The sequence below is a fragment of the Coloeus monedula genome (assembly GCF_965178545.1).
Source record: "Coloeus monedula genome assembly, chromosome: 13".
NCBI classification, from domain to species: domain Eukaryota; kingdom Metazoa; phylum Chordata; class Aves; order Passeriformes; family Corvidae; genus Coloeus; species Coloeus monedula.
In genome coordinates, this window is record NC_138793.1 from 16,976,551 (window position 1) to 16,993,971 (window position 17,421).

The 17,421-nt window shown below is 42.3% G+C and overlaps 1 protein-coding gene across 2 annotated transcripts in view; it reads left to right on the plus strand.

Moving 5' to 3' along the window:
* Positions 1 to 484: 484 nt before the first annotated feature.
* The window catches only part of CDH13 (cadherin 13), a gene marked incomplete at its 3' end in the record, with an annotated part of 447,244 nt that continues 430,307 nt past the window's right edge, over positions 485 to 17,421 (plus strand). For both annotated transcript variants that reach the window (XM_082289860.1, XM_082289859.1), the window contains exon 1: positions 485 to 597. In XM_082289860.1, coding sequence (XP_082145986.1) covers positions 553 to 597 — 45 coding nt within the window. In that variant the 5' untranslated portion in view covers positions 485 to 552. The remainder of the gene's footprint in view (positions 598 to 17,421) is intronic.

A 17,421-nucleotide genomic window follows, 5' to 3' on the forward strand; every position in this document is an offset into this window, starting at 1 on the left:
AAGATATAACCTGTATTTCTACTGCACTGAAAAATTTCATTGTGTTCTTCTCCTAAGGCTTGGAAGTAACCAAAACTGCAGAGGTCATTTTTTTGCTTTATTGAAAATAAAGTATACCTTATTAACATTTTAATAAAGAGAATCTCTTTGCAGTGGTGCTCAGAGTTGCTCTTATTTCTCCTTGTGCAATTCCACTCTCTAAAAGGGAAAATACTATTGAAATCTTTAAAGCAGGATGTGTTAGACTGAAACTAAACACAGAAATACACCAAAGCAAGATGCTTCCTAAAGGTGCTGTGTTTGTAGAGGTGCTTGCCCGATATGTGTGATGCAAAATGGGGATGCTTTGTGAAGAAATCATCCTTGTAAAGCCATTGGTTCTGGTCATCAGACTCTATCCAATGCTTTAGTGATGATGCTGCTGATCTATTTGGGAAGTTGGCTGGCTCTCAAGGCAGAGTCTCTTCTCAAAGGCTGTTTCACAGTGAAAATATGCTCAGTGCAGCCGAGTGCATGAATGAAAAAGCCTCTGGTACCTTCTAGTCTGGCAAAATGCAGCACAAAACTCAACTTACTCTGTCTTTTCTGCTGTCCCAGGTAAGAAATGTGTGTTTTTCCCTTGCTTTCTTTCATCTTTCTGCTTTTGTGCATTTGGATTTGAAAGTATTTGTAATTCAGCTCTGATTTCTTAGTAATTATACATTGCTTGAATTACTGTTTAAAGATGCAGGATCTCTGCTCTAAGCCAGTTGCTAGGAATGTAGGATCTCATAGTTCCCTGATTTACAATTACAACCAATTTGCTGTGTGATATATAGCATTTTTTTGTGTCCCTTCAGGAAGGGTGGTGGGGGGAATCTTTCAAGTGTCTCGGTTGCAGCTGCAGCGGCAATATTTTCTGTCATATCAAATGCTGCAACTTTGATTTGCCTCTTTCCTCTGTGGCTTGTGCTGGGTAGTAGGTTTATAGGCTGTTGCAGGCAGCTCACATTATTTATTGCTTTCTTTTTATAAAAGAATTGGAGAGGGGAATATGGAGGAAAAATAAAATCAGACCTTGCAAAAGGCTCCCTTCCCCGTACTCTCCTGATAGATGTGCAATACTCTGTTAGTGACTTGCTCTGTAGCCTTTCTCTTATTAAATGTAATAGATCCCCCTCCGCCAGAAAGCAGAGGAAAAAACACCCAGCCTTAAAAGCACGGAGCTGCTAAAGCCCCGCTGCTGCTGCCTGTCAAAGCACAGGGACTCGCTGGGCTCCCACTTCTCAGCACCTCCCGGTTACTCTCTTTTCCTCTCGCTGCCGTTACAGGGCTCGCTTTTGGGAAGCTCAGAGCAGGTTTGGAAATCCTTTGTTGTTGTCCAGCTTAAGCGCATTCTCCCTCCTTTTGTCTTAGGAGTTCTGTAAACTTGGATTTAGTGACAGTGGGCTGAGATCCTCTGCACTGAGCAGGGATGAAAGTTAATTCCTTTTTGACTTGCGACCGAGAGGTTTTGTTAACCCTTAGAGGGTTGGTGGGGTTTAATGGCAAACAAGTGCTGGGACGCTGAGCTTGAGCCTCTGTGTTTGTGTAACTGCAACCTCCAGCAGGCATTTGGTCTGCTATCCCAAACAGGGCAATAAGGAGAAAAATGGTGAGGAATCACCATTGGGAGAGCTCTGTTGCTGAGAGGAGCTACACAGTGTGTAAGGAGGAGACAGCAGGGTGAACGGAATGCACACATGCTGTGGGTCAAGGATAGGACATTTAGGTCCTGGTTTAACCCGATCAGGAGTCAGTGTCTGGGGGTGGGTGGCTGGAGCTGTGGGACAGCGGGAGGCTCGGTGGCTGGGGATTTGGAGTGAGCAAGCACAAAGGCATTTGGGTGGGTTCGGGATAACAACCCTGCTCCGGGGAGTGGAACAAATGACAGCAGCTGCCTTGGGCCATAGGTTTGGTGCCGACCAGTGTGTGCTGGTACCACATGCAGAGCTCCTGGCAGGGCCACTCTGCCAGCTCGGGCTGGGGCTCCCTGGCAGTGTCCGAGGGCAGCCTCTGGCTCTGCCGGGACTGGCTCAGGAGAGTGGCCAAGCTGCTGCTCTGGGAGGGCTGAGCAGTGTTCCCTGGGCTGGGGCTACGCAGAGAGCTCCAGGAGAGGAGAAGTTGCCACCAGTGGGCTGAGATTCAGCCTGGGCAGGCAGCTGGGCTGGCAAGGCTGGCAGTGCTCAGGGAGCACAGGGGCTGGGGGAGGGCACAGGCAGTGGAAAGGTAACCTGTGGATTTACAGAACTGGTGCTCTCTCATCTTGGCTTTGAGACCTCCCATCTGCTTTGCTTGGCTTTCTCTCTGGTTTTCAGTCTTTTTTTTTTTTTTTTTTTTTTTTTTTTTTTTTTTTTTTTTTTTTTGGTACAGCTTCTCTAACATGCCACTGAATTAATCAGCTTGAGTTTGGATTTTCTTTAGTGGTCCCTTGTAGGAAAGCAGTACGTATGTGATACAAGAGGACAGACTTCTAAGGCCTATTAAACATAACTGGCATTTTAACACTAATGTCTTCTTAAAATCTGACAACGTGCAGACACCTGATTCTGCAAACACCTGTGCACTTTATTTTTAACTTTCAGTGATACTTCAGAGTTTATTCCCAGGCTGGGCTGGGATTAGTTCTGCTGTATTGCAGGGCTGAGCTTGTGGTGCTTTGGCATTGCTTCCAGCTTAAGTGCTCCAACTGCACTCCACCTTCTTTATCAGCATATACAGCTCTATCTGGAAATGTCTCTCTCCACCATGTGAGCTAATGCATCTCCAAGTTTACTTTCTAGATCATGTCAAAGAGTTAATGGATTGAGGAATGAATCAGACTATAATATGGAAGAGTATGTGATTCTGTCTTCAGGTCTAGGTTGTTGAGTACCGGCAGGTTAAAGTATGAATTGGAGTGGGTGCCACGCTAGAGAAAGAAATGGAATTCACTGAAACACTGTTTGGCTTTTCTCTTTGACACAGCACATGCACAAATTTCATGTGACAGGAAAAGTAAACAGAAGAATGTGAGAAACAACATATTAAACAAATGCAGCCATCTGGCTGTGTAGTGGTTGTAACACATTTGGGGATCTTTTTCTGCAAGTTTTCTTTTTTTCTCCCTTAGGAGTAGCAAGACTGTCTCCTATAATGCAATGCTAGCGGAACCAGGAAGGATGAAGTTTGATAGAATTCTTTCTAAGCAGGAGGAATCTAGTAATGCAATACTTTCTGTGGAAGAAGAAGTTAATACTAACTTAATTTCAAAGTAATTACAGCAAAGTTTACAGTGTAGAAAAAAGTTTGAGGAAATTTTTTTTATATCAATAGGAATGCAAACTATAAAAGGCTTATTTTTTTATGAAAAGACTATTTCTAAAATTAGCAACTTGGGTTTTGTGTTTTCTTGGTCTGCCTCTAATTCAACTGCTTTTTTAAAGTAAAAAATTTGTCTTTTGAGGCATTAAAAGGATGAAGATGGGGAATCACTTTTTCATCTCAACAAAGCAGCCCATTCAGTATGTATGCAAAAATTCTGGTAAACAGGTGGGCAATAAATTAATTTTTTAATTTGCAAAGATTTAGTCTACACTACTACCAACTGTTCTGTTTTCACCAAGAGGAAAACTAAGCATTAGCTGGAATAACTGAGAAAGATGTTTCAAGTTATCCTTTAATTCAGACTCACCTGTAAACTCCAAAGCATAACTATGATGTGCAGCTTTATTGATCTGAAGCTGACAATAAAAACTGAATGTACTCTGGTAGCTTATGCAGTTCACTATACAAGGTACAGTAAGCAGTAAATGTATACTCTGATCTGATAGATTTAAAAATTTGCATGTTTTATATTTTCCCCAAAGGACATTTTCTAAAACCTATGTACAAAATATTTGTTTTAAAACAAAAGTGGTTCACAGGCTTCCTTTTCTATGTTATGCGTTTCATGCAGACAGATGACTCAAAATTTGTGAGTAAAGCTTAGAAGGTGAGGAAAAAACCCCATATTTTTGATGGTTTTAACAATAACTGTCACGTTTCACTGGGTTGCAACTAATTAAATTGGAAAAATGTATGGATTTTACAAGCTTGTCATTAGACTGAATAGAGAAAATTAGTCCTCACACTCTTTCCCCTAATGCAGAGCCCACACTGCTGCATTCTTAAGCTTTTATTTGTTCAAATTTCTCCAGAAGAGGGCTCCATGCACAGCTTGAAAGGCAGCACCCAGGTACTGAAAGCAAAAGAAATTGAACAGCTTCAGGAAAAAAGACAAGTCTTGCTCACACAAGTGTGTTGATACAACATTGCAGATAACGCTCAAATTCTGATCGAGTATTTCCCTGTTCTATCATGTTGCTGTAGGTCTTATTATTTTTGAGTTCTAGAGAAGTCCTGTGGCTCTTGTGTCATATCAGAGTTGTAAAAATGCTTTAAAAATGTTAGAGAAACTCGATTGTCAATCACTATGTATAATGATTTGTACTGATGAACATTTTGTGGGCAGGCTGACACTTGCTCCCCACAGTTCCAGGCCAACATTTTCGGCTATGCAGCCAAAAAAGATCTTCCAGTTGCTATGCATTCATTCACAAGACAGTGTCTCCCAAAACACAGAGCCATTCCAGCAGTTGTGCTGTCCTGTTTCTCAAACATTACCTTGGAGGGAAGGTTGGCAGTAGCCAATTAGGATGGTTTTTGGCTACAGCTCTAACCTCTAAAAATATCCTTACACAGGACCTGACCACAATCCTTACTGCTAAGCGAGGGGGGTTGTTATAGTAGACAAGTGAAAACACGAAAATGCTTCTGCAGTTATGGCAATTAAATCCCACTTTGTGTACCCCTGAGAGTCAATCCTTCAACCTAAGATGTAGCTTAGGGGATATGTTGGGACGTGCTTTCTGTTTCCGATGATCAACACTTCAAAAAGGTTGTTTTAGCACATGTGATATTTGTGTTGTGATTCACTGGGGGTTATTGACTTGGCTTTTAGTGGCTTGGCAGCTAAGAAATTAGTATTCCTAAAAGCTATCTCAATAGACCGGTGTCACAGGGACTATTAGAACCACGTGGATGGCAACAGTGGTGCCCCTTCAAGGAGTTGTGAAGTTCTGCCTTCCTTTTCTTCCTGTTTGCTGCAAGATAAGCAGGCTCTTCCCATTCTATTAATATGTAAAAGCGAACCAGATAACTGAGCCCTCAGTGTTCCACTCTTCCTGCATCACTGCTGGAGTGAATCTCTAATCTCCAGCGTGCCATGTGTCAGGATTCAGGCCTCAGGTTCCGGAGTTCCTATGACGGCATAAACCTTTCCAGAGGATGGGGGCTTCATTTAGGACTTTGAGTAGAAAGGTCAGGTTAGCAGGTTTTTTAATTGTTTCATGGACGGTTGCAGGGGCTAAACTGGCTGTTTTGGTGTGTATCACTGGTATTCCAGCAGCAGGGACAGCTTTGGCAGCTGGGAAAGGGAGGGGATTGTCCTGCTGTCCACTGGGGTGGCCTCACCTAGAGTGCTGAGGGCAGTTTTGGTCACCAAAATATAACAAAGATATTAAACTATTGGAGAGTGTCCAGAGCAGGGCAATGAAGATGGAGAAGGGCCTTGAGGGGAAGCTGTGTAAGGAGTGTCTGAGGGCACCTGGCTTGTTCAGCCTGGAGGAGAATGAGAAGAGACCTCACTGCAGTTACAGTGCAGTGAGAAGAGGAGGGATAGATGCTGATCTCTGCTCTGTGTGACCAGTGACAGGAGCCGAGGGAATGGCCTGAAGTTGTGTCAGAGGAGGTTTAGGTTTGGTATTACAAAAAAGTTCTTCACTCAGAGTGTGGTTGGGCACTGAACAGGCTCCCCAGGGCAGCGGTCACAGCACCAAGCCTGACAGTTCAAGAAGAGTTTGGACAACGCTCTTGGGCACATGGGTGACTCTGGAGGATGGTACTGTGCAGGGCCATGAGTTGGACTCCATGATCTTTGTGAGTCCCTTCCAATGCCACATATTCTGTGATTCTAACTAGAGTTCATCTGTGCAGGCAAAAAGACAAATTTACAATGTCCACTGGGGAGGAGAAACAGAATGAGAGGCATTTATCATCCTTAGGAGACTAAGTGGGCTATGGCGCTTCCCAGTTCACTCTGGATGCTATTAGTGGGTTCTTGATCACGGCCATATGGTTGCACTATGCCCTGCCCTAATCACCAGATGGATGGGACCAGTCCAGATGGGAGGCTGTGTTCTTCTGTCACTTCATGTGTCCTGCAGCTAACACAATGTTAGTGTACACAAATCAGTAGGATATTAAATGCCAAAGAGGAGAGAAAAAGAAGACTTGCTTTATTAACCACTGTTTCATTATTCAGAGGTCTTGGAAATTTGCCCACTGCTGCTTTTTAAATTTTTTTTTGTGTGTGATGTGGACTGTATACTGTGTCAAATGGAAGAATCTAATTCTTTGAAAGCCTTACTGTTTCGTATGAGGGGAACTCATTCTGCTTCTATCTTATCCAATATTCTATTGTTTTGCACCAATAACTTTCTTGACTAGAGGAAAAAAAGAAGGATTTTAAGATTTGGTTTGATGGAGCTGGTTAAAGCAGTTCTATGAACAGACTAAAATAAATATGAGGTATTAAGAGTGGGGTGAATCTTTTCAGCACACAGCAGTTTTCAGTATCTCTAACCACTTGGAAAAGCTGATTAAGGTGTTTAAATAACTTCTGATATCTATGAATGTCCATGTATGGATGTTTAATTTGGTATCTTTATGGGCCTTGTTCTTAGGAAACAGAACATCCACCTTCAAGCTTTTGAAATATCTTAAAATTAGATACCCATATGCAGCTCCCTGAAATTAATAATATTTTATTACCTAGGATTCCTTAGACTCCATTTGATAAAGGTTCTACTCCCAAAACTATCATTTAAATAACCAAAAAAACCCCTAGCAAACCACTCATATGTATCTATTTCAGTCTAAATTATTTCATTCTCTTGCTGTGAACAACTAATGCTTAATTTCTTATTAGTAATGACAATGTATATATTGCTAAAAGTTAATATTTAATGCCCAAGGATTTTGCAGCCTGGTACATAATGAAGAGCAAATAATTCTTGTGTGTATGAAGGCAGTGTTAACAGTACACACAGCAAGTGTGTTTCTAAAAGTTTGCAGAGGTTTTAGGATTTTGAGTAATTGTGGCAGATGGAACCTTGTGGAACTTGTCTGTAACATGGACTCAAAATACTGCAAATCAGATGTTCTAGGCTGTTGAGAGGTTAACGTGGCAGTATGCAAAGAAATATTTATACATACAGCTGGAGTTTAGGATAAGAGATGCTCACTTGCAAATCTCTGTACCTGTAAGCTCAGGTTAGCTCAGCTGTTACTATTTGTGTGCTGAGGGCTCCTGTTGGTTACCCCTCTCCTTCCCCTGGGCTGGGTGTGAGATCTCCCTCCCTGCTCCAAGGCAAGGTTGACAGACTTGGCTGGAAACACAGCTGAGGGAGTCCTGCTTCTCTGCATTAATGGCTGGCTGCCACATGGGCAGGAACACATCTGTGGCACATGTAGAAAGAGGATGGATAATTTCTTCTATTGCTTCAAATCAATCCATAAAAGTGTCGACACATTGAGTTTTGTTCAAATTGCTATGGAGCAAAAAACCCCAAACATGTTACAAAGCACTTATCATGCTGATAATTGGCTCATCTACTTTATAGACACTTAATCTCTTTCTTTTCATCTTCTTGGCATAACTCGGAATTGGGCTTCTGTGCAAGTTGTCAATAAAGAGTCCTGGAGTCAAATGCGGGCGATTTTGAACCCATAAGAGTAAAACAAATGCTGGCAGTTGTTCATGGGGTCACTGTATAAAGGGAGATATCTCAGCTGCCTGAAATAGGAGTACGATCCCCAGCTTGTAGAGACAGCATATAAGGATAGAGGCAGGAGAGCATCATGTAAAATTTCCCCTTCCTTAGCCTGTTATAGTTTTCTTGTGTCTAATTACAATATAATTTTCAGCCAACGGTTGGTAACTGCTTGGGAGCAGAGAAAACCCCAGAAACAGTGTCCCCAGGATCTTGCATTTTCCCATAGACAAACTTTCTTGCTTTGAGTTCCTCTGCTGCCAAATAAGGTGTATTTATACACTTCTCTTGAGACAGCCCTGCGTTGTCCCTGAGGAACCACGTTTTATCAGACAACAAACAGCTATAACAAAATGTGAGAACCGAACGTAGCACTGCTCTGAAATTGACAAAGCAGGAAATCCAGAGCATCTGCTACTTTGCTCCCTAAGTGAAAGGAGATGGAATTAGGCATTAGCATTGCATGGGCATTTCCCACCCCATTAAACCCATTGTTTCAGAGCTCTGTCAGAGGAAGCTGAGCAACTCCTACTGCGCTCTGCAGCAAGAATGGATATCTCAGCTGTGGATTTGAGCTGTTCTGTACAGTTAAATACCTGGCCAAACTAAAAGGTGTTCAGCTTGTCCTTCTGCCGAGATAACTGGTCTTGCAAGTGCCAGGAAGTCCTGGGTATTATCCAGGTGAAATGCAAAATGAAATACCTGTGGGTAGAGATAAATGAGAATGACATTAAAATAAAACAATACATAAAAGTCAGTTTTGATTTCTGGGCATGTGTACTAGCTTGCTACCTGAAGGTTGTATTGTGTGTCAGGCAAAGTGGTTTTATTGTTTTCCAAAATGTTTGTTTTCCTAATTCATGATCAGATTGAACTAACTGGACTCTGAACTCTATAAATCTTGATTTATGGATATTGATATTTCTGTCAGTTTACTGATACACAGCTCTGACCTGAACACTAAACTAGATCATCTCTCTTTACTAATGAATCATAAAATGGTTGGAGTTGGAAGGGACCTTAAAGATCATCTCGTTCCAACTCCCTGCCATGGGCAGGGACATCTTCCACTAGATAAAGTTGCTCCAAGCCCTGCCCAGCCTGGCCTTGAGCACTCTCAATCCATTCTCTGTCTTGCCTTGGCCTTGTGGAACTCTGTGTGGAATGTGGCAATACCATTGCAGGAGTTGTTATTCGGTGGAACAAAGCTGAAGGAATGGTCAGGAAAGCCTGGAATAATGGGAAACACACCTCCTTGCACCCACATTCCCTGCTTTTTGGGAATAGATAAGCCTCTGACATACAGTTTTGAAATAATTGTTTTCTTCTAATGCTTTAAACTACAAGATCTCATTTAAAAATAATAAACAAGAATGCAATCTCCAATGTTAAATGTCATGAACAGTTTTCCCTAACTGTTGATCTCTGCAGTACAGTTATCAATGCAGAAATGTGGTACTTTGTGTGGTGAGGGTATTGATTATTGTAATCTGGGAAAAGAGCAGCTGATAAATTCACATACCATGTGTTACTGGGAAGTAAGATAAAGATGCTGGTAATAAATAGTGAAATTTTGTCTCTTGTCAAAATTACTGCTGCTCTTGCACATCTCTCAACTTCAGTTTTGTGTGTTTGCAATAGCAAAGCACTGCTGCTCGCACCAATGCAGGAGCAAGTCTCCAGTGGATGTGGATTGATTGCATTGCCCCTCCTTTTGCTACCTGGGTGAAGGATGGTTGGTGTCAATGCCACGTGCATTCCTCCTGTGCGCGTACCAGGATGCTTACATGGCTTCTATTGCTGTGATATCTGAGCACCCTACAAATGGTAATGAATTTATCCTTGCTTCCCTAAAATAACTGCTCAGTTACGACAAGAACATTATTCTGAAATAGGAGACAGCCTCCAACATCTGCCTGTTTCAATGACTTGAGGTCTGTTATCTTAGGTGAGTAATGATGTCAGCTGCTGTCACTTGGGCTGCTGATGTTGATTCAGTGGTGACACTTCATTGTACTCCAGACAGATTAATTCTGATTGGAGGGAGCCCAGAATAAATTCAGTCTTTAGGCCAATCAGAAGGTGGTGTCTTCAGTAGTATTTTAATAATGCAGCTCAGCTTTCAAGAATGTATTTAGTTATGATTTGCCAAGGAACTGCCTATCTCTGTACAATAGTTATTTACATGTAGAGGAAATAAGAAGACAAAAATATAATCGTAACTGTACAGAGTTCTTTAGGCATAAGGAAATGGAGTGTGCTTGCTCATAGCTGGTGTTTGTGGTGGCTGCTGGCACAATGGTCAGTTGGAGCAGAGGAGGAGGAGGAGGCTGGCAGTGCTATTTACACTCAAGGCATTTCAGATCAAAGCAGTTTGGGGTAGAAAATGGGGAGAGATAATGCACAACAAACTCTGCTCCAGTGCTTGGGTAGGGCAGAGGTGCTGCCATCTTTCCACTGCAACAGGAGACACAGTCTCAGTGGCAGAGTATTTCTCCCACCATCTGCTCACTGATAGAGGTTCCTTTCTTCCTTCCTTTCCTCAGTTTGGAGGAGGCAGAGCTGCCAAAAGCTTGGGCTTCTCTGGCAGGAGGTGAGCTGCTGGTCATGGCTGTCTCCCTCCCAGGTTAACTTCTGGAAGTAGGATAGCGCTGACCTAAGGTGCTTCTGTTAGGGAGACACACCCAAATGTTTGAATTCTTGGGAGGACTAAGACACGTGGATGCACCGTTTGTTACGTGCCCAAAACATGAGACTCTGTAGATTTGTATGGACTGTTGAAAGCCAATGCCTGACTTTGTGGAACAGCTGCTTCTTCCTGTGTTTGTCTCTCTGAAATGAGGATTCAGACTTCTCGCACTTGCTTCCCAAGAATACAATTTTCAAAGCTTTTTCCTCCTTCAAGAGTCAAAGGCACACAAGCACAGAACCTGTTTCTTGCTGTGCATGGGAGCTAAACATTGATTATGGGGTGGGTGAAGGAGTTTGAGTAAAACAAACTGACTTGCTTGTCTGCAATAACTCATGTTGAACCTGAACAGAATTGTTTCTCCAACTAGTCCTTGACTTCTGATTTCTGCATGCTGTGTGTTTGTGGAGTCTAGCTGGGATATGTAGGAATAAAAAGCCATAGTGCACAGCATGAATGGCTCTCTCTGCCTTACCTCCAGGCTGACTGGAAGCATCAACATTCCTGTAATTTCCTTGTTCAAATTACTTTTTTCTCTTTTTTTCCTCCATCACTTTAAAATAATTCAGATAGTCTGAGTGCTTTTAGTTTTTATACTCAAACTTTCCTCCAGAACTCCTAGTGTTGGGGGAAAGGGTTAATAATTTTTACTATTTGGTTTAACTTCTCATAGATGGACTTCAACAGGCTCTGCTGGAAATTCCATCCCTGCTCTTGGTGCTTATAGATGTTTTTCTTTTGGTGATAGAAGAGAAGATGATGGAGGTTTTCCTGCACTATGGTGAGAATCAGACACACCTAAGGGGTCACTTTCCTTTAACATTTCACATAGGTCATATTTTCACTGGGTAATCTGCAGATTCTCCAGAGTTAGTGCAGTGTTAAGCTCTAACCTTTGGCTAATGGGGTAGGGAACTCGAAGTGTTGTAGTTTAAGTACTTATGTATCTGGCCCAAACCTTGCTCTTTTCCTGCTATATTCATATTACCCTATTCCTTTCTCCCTCAGTCCTTTCTGCACATGTGGAAAAGAGAATTTCATTTACCCCAATAATGGTGTTAGGTTGGTGATCTCCTGGGGCCAGAAGCGCTGGGGTAGTAATTTGTTAATAAACATGCTGACATAGCTGCTGAACTTCTCCTTTTCACTGGTTGACTGAGGAATATGAGAAAGAAGAGCAAACCTTAAAGAACAAAAATGGAAGAGAAAGCAAAACCAAAAGAAAAACAAAATGGTATTCAATGTGCTGTCACTTTTTGCAGCTGTTAGGATTTGGAAAGCAGCCTTTTATATTTGTGATACAGGAATGGAGCACAGACTGATTTTGCCTGATTTCCACATCTTCATTTACACAATCTTGCCTCAGAGCTTAGGCTGACACCCATATTCAGAGCTCTTGCTCCTATCTAGATCTGCAGTTGTTGGCACCAGGAAATGGTGATACTGTTTATGCACACTTGTGTATATCGGCAGGCTGGTTTTTGAGAGGCAGGAAATTTAATCCTTTGTAAACCTCTGTATCCATTTCCAGCATTCATTAGCTGCCACAGAACTCTACTCTCTTTTACATTTTACGTTTTGGTGGGGCTTTATTATAATTTGTTCTACGTCTTGATGGACAACATTTATCTCTACTGCTTTGATGTTGTTGTGTTCATTATCATTAAATCCATTCTGCTGATGCTTTGGGAAATTTGTTATCACACAGATGAAATAAACTTAGGACATCCCTTCCTCTAATTGCCTAACTGGATGGGGAAGGAATGGGAGTGGAGAGAACAGCAGACAAACTGGGTATAAGTTGTGAGGCCAAAGCAGCCTTCATTGCAGGACAACACTTTGCAATTTCTTTTGAAACTGTTTGCATGTTGCTTTAACTGTCTGCAGCTGGTTTATTTGTCAGGAAGGTGACTTGCCACGTGTCCCCTCTGTGACACCAACTTGATTTTTAGCTGCTTACTGATGGACATGAGTATGTCCTAAAGAAAATTGAAAGGTAAGAAAGGGTTAGAGAACCTCAGAGGGGAAATATAGCTCTGATACTGCTTTCTAGCAATAAATATGAAGCAAGGCAGCTACCAGGAAGAGCTGGGCAATGTCTTGCTGAAATGGGGCAACTATTAGGAAAGATAAATGCTCCAAGGTTTTGTCAGATATTATGTGACTTCCCCTGTCCTACCACTTTTGTTAATATATAATTTCACAGGCTTATTCTTTTCCTCTTATTTTTCTGACAACTCTTGGAGGCCAGCTAAAGAACAAGAGATTAAAAGGAAGAGGACCTGGCTTCAGGCACATTTGCAAACTAGCTGCTAGTTTTCTGCAGGTCCTTCCATGTTTAAAACAGAAACAATCCTCCCCTGACAACTGAGCGTGCAATTCATGTACAATGGATCTGCTTCTGACATTGTATTTCTGGGGTGTTTGTATGACTCGTGATTTGTCTGGCAGTGCTTGAGTTTAAGCACTGATAAAGGCAACACAGCAGAGTGCAAATACATTTGACCTTTCAAAACACTGAATAGAAAACAAAAATAGAAAAATAGTTACTTTGCAGTTTTTTCTTGTACATGTATAATGACTGCAAGCAAACCAGCATCCTGATTTCTGCCTTGGGAGCCTGGGTAGCACAGAGGCCTCCAGGCCCGAGCTCTGCTGTTATTCCTCCTGTTCTACTATGTGTGAGTTAGCCTGATACCGGTGTAGAGGTTCAGGTCAACTTTGATTTCCCCAGGTCAGGGATTGGCCTGTAGTTGGTGTCTGCTGCATCCAAAAATCTTCATTTTTTGGTATGCTATGCTTGTATAATTGGCACTCTGGTCTTGACTGACTTGCCTGGTGGGCAGGTGTCTGTATTCCAAGCGTAAGGTTTCATGGGAAGTGTCACTTTAAATCAGTAACACTGACACAGAACTAAGGCTCAGGCACCTGTGGGAAGTTCCTGCCAAAATCCTCAGCCAGCTGCAGCCTTAGCTTGGATGCAGCCACCTCGTAACACTGCTGTGAGGTGCTTTAAAAAGGGAGTAATTCCCTGGGTGCTCTGTGGTGTAAGTACCCTGTTCAGTCAGGGCTGCAGAGCTCAGTCTGGCTGAAACCCTCCTGGAAGGGCAGGGGATGGAAATAGAACCGTGGCTGAGGCAGGGCAACATCAGCCTTGTGACACTGCCACTCCCTGTGGCATCACTGTTCCTGGGGAGGATGTGCAGTTCTGAATAAGGCTCCAAATATGATGGGAACTAAAGATCCTCCCTTCTTTTCCTCATAAAACTGTGGTTGTTTTGTGAGCACATTCCTTTGCTTTACAAGCAGAGCAAGTACATGCAGTCCATCTCTCCCAGCCTACAAGCCAGAGATGCACAGGGTGTGCAGAATTGTGTGTCAGGTTCTGGGTTAGGGGTAGGTTTTAAATGAGGTGACCAGGTTAAATGTTCATCTTGACCCTCTTTGGGGAACGGAGGGAAGACTGTGCAGCAGCTGGGTAGGGCTCTGATCTGGCATTGCTACAGATATTTTTGATATTTCTAAAACTACTTTCCAGTAACTGCAGTGGAATTTGGATTTTTTTTGGTCTGAAGCTTCTTAGCTGTAAATGATATCCATGTTTGATTTATTTGTACTACACTGCTGCCTGTCATACTGGTCAAGTCTGGTGCAGCAGAGAGAAACATTTTTCCCTTCTCATCCCATTTTCTTATTCCTTGGTTCATTGTGTAGTCACCTCCTGTGGCTGTATTTACATGAATTTCACTGACAACAAATCTTGAGAAAGCCAGTTAAATAATAACCAATGTGTCTTTTAAATTGCTCCTTTTCCACGTATTTGTGTGAAAGGGTAAACTATTGATCAACTTCCTTAGCACCTGTAATGAAAGCTCTCTGGTTTTGTTTAGTGCTAGTGGCAAAGCTTCATGTAAAAACAAGGCTGCTGGACTGGGAGGTGTGCAATACTTGTGGACTTAAAAAGAGGAGGAGAAAAAGAAGGGATAAACTGGTATTTTGTCTCATTTAGTAATTCTCTGCTCTAAAATATGTAGTCACTGGATAAGCAGCAATGGTGAATTGAAACTGAAATTGTTGTCTTTTCCAGACAAAGCTCTAACTGTTCCCTTCAAACTTATGCTCCTTTTTGCATACTTTTTGGACTCCACTTCTGGCCTTTTGGCCAAAACATCTGATTTGTGTAACAGCCCAGCTTTGTCTGGGCAAAAGCAGGGCAGGGAGCTTCCTCAAAGTCATGGCTTTGAGTGTCCTTAGTGTGAAGTGGGTTTTGAGCTTTGGTTTTCCCCTTGCCCAGCAAACTGTGTGGACTTTGATAGTATTTTTGTGCTTTAGCTTCTCTTTTCAGACTGTGCTGCTTCACTGAGAATCTGAACTGCAAAGCAGCGCCTTTTCCCACCAACCATATGCATCAGGCTGACCTTTGGCCTGAATGCAAAGTTTGGTGTTAACCCTGTGCCATTAGCAAATATCACATAAATCACAGTGACAAGGTTTCCAGGCGGCTGTGGCTGGGGGGAGGTTGGCACTGAGTGTGTCTGAATGACAGAAGTGACTTCTGATCTCTGTTAGCACTGAAAGACAGGCACTAACAGGCCCAAGAGAACAGGGTTATTTCTTGCTCCATCCTTTGCCCTGTTTCCATGTGGACACCCTCCCTTGAGCTGTGCCTCGCCCTGTCGTGCTTGGTTAACGTGCCTGGGGGTCAGAGCCCACCCCTGGCATCAGGAATGGCTGATGGTCCTGGTGGGGATAACTTCACTTAGAGATTCAGTACTTGGAGCCTCAATTCTCTCTTAACAGCCTCATCCTTCTTGAGCATCTTGATTTCAAGTGTCTGTTGAAGCACTGTAAACAGATTTCCTTCAGCTCTGCAGCACTACATGCTGTGTTGCAATACATTGTCTACTTTAGAGCTGTTAGTGATTCATTAGTTTGCTGTTCCAAAAACCAATTCCAAAGGGATCACTCGTCTCCCTAGAGCAGTGAAGGTATTTTCTAGTTGGCTACACAGTGCTAGAGCAGCTTTTTTGAGACTTGCCTGGTTCAAATCATGTGGCAGTGATACTGCCAAAGGCTGCCAATTCAATGGAGGATTGCACACAGATTCCATGGGTGGGAACTTGCAATATTATTAGACACAGCTAATAATAGCTCCTCTTGACTCCTGAAATGTCAGAGTGGTCTTGTGGGTAGCTGCACTTTATAAAGCATTAACTTTTTTTTTTTGCCACCAAGAGTAGTCCCTGACATATTCAGTGCTGCATTATACTTGTAATATAGAAAAGTATATTGGAAATGAAGGATCTTAATCTGTCTGTGAATTGACCAGTGCCAAGATCTCAGTGTTGCAGCATCAGTCTGGGGACACAGGATTATGTCCTCTCTGTGCACTAGAAAGATGAGCTTCTCCTATCCAGAGATTCCCAAGATCTGATGAGCATGCCTCTGGAGGGGGCTTGGGAACATAAGTGAGAGATCTCTGTACTATAAAAAAAAAAAAAAAAAGGTACTATAACATAAAGCAGTAACTCAGTTTTCTCTGAGGGGGCTCAGTTGCTGTCTGCAGACTGTCCTGCAGTCAGGCCTCCAGGGTTTCTGGAGTTTCTGAGTGTATCTTTGCCCTAGAACTTGTTTTTCTGGCGGGGAGAAATAACTCCGCTTTTCACAGAACTTCCAAAGTTTTCAATTGTTTTATGAACCAAGAGAAAACAGAAAATAAAAAAAAAAATCTCTACATGCTCCATGGAACTAAGTTAATGCTCTTTCTTACATTAGCTGTTTATTTCTTTTTGCTGTCTAGTGCACCCAGCAAGGTACCAGCAGGACATCTTGAGCTGCAGGATTTACTGTAAGATTTTTATGGACTGCTGGAGACCAGGCAGGAATTTTGATATGTTAGCTGCAGAGTGGCAGAAACTGATACATAAAAAAACTATGCAGACTAAATTCTTAGTCAAAAGGTGCCAGCATTTAGAAGAGTGAGAAATTAAGCAGTGAGGTTTTGTTAGTTTTGAGGTTATAACTGAAATCACAGATCTGAGCAGGTGAGCTGAGCTTCAGGAGATGTTGGACACTTGTTGTCTCCCATGATTTGAATTAGCTGGGGCACCTGCCTCTTGCAAGTACAGAGCTGCATGGGAATGGCATGAAGCCATGCAATTGAGGGTAATGCAAATGTGGGGACAGACAGATGACCTGTATTCCAAGTGACTCTTCTCAATTGCCTTTTACTGCTTTTTATTACAGTTAAACACCTGGGTGTGTCTTTCAAGGCAGAATTGCATCACTGGGGGCCATGATTAACATGACATAATGAAGGGACCTCACTTCTTGTATGTTACTATAGCTCTGATTTTATTTTCCTGATTTTGCACAGAATTTAGATGATAATATCACTTAAGAGCAGGGAAAACTCAAGTGCAAAACTAGAAAGTAGCTTGTGCAAAGTCCTATAGGAAGTCTTTTAATAGGTAGACTTTGTTTGCAGTCACAGCTCAGGAGCCCCAAATCACCCATCAGTACATGTTGATCCTGCTACTGAGAACCCAGAGCAATGTGGCTTGTTGGGGGATCTTGGAAAGAGTCTTGTGCTCATTCTGTTTATTTGAACTAATTACTTTAATTATAGTAATTAATTTGTATCTTAATGAGCAATCCATCCCTCTATTTGTGCAGTGCTGACAGAATTTAGTCCTCATCTTAAAGATACGTTGCAGGCTTCTTGTGCCAATGAAGATGTATTTTCAGTGCACTTGGGGAATTGTGGTTAACAGAACGACTTCACCCGAAGGGGGAGCTTGACTGTTGTCATTTTGTTCTTGTTCAATAATCTGAAATACATTATTAGCATCAATGTGTTAC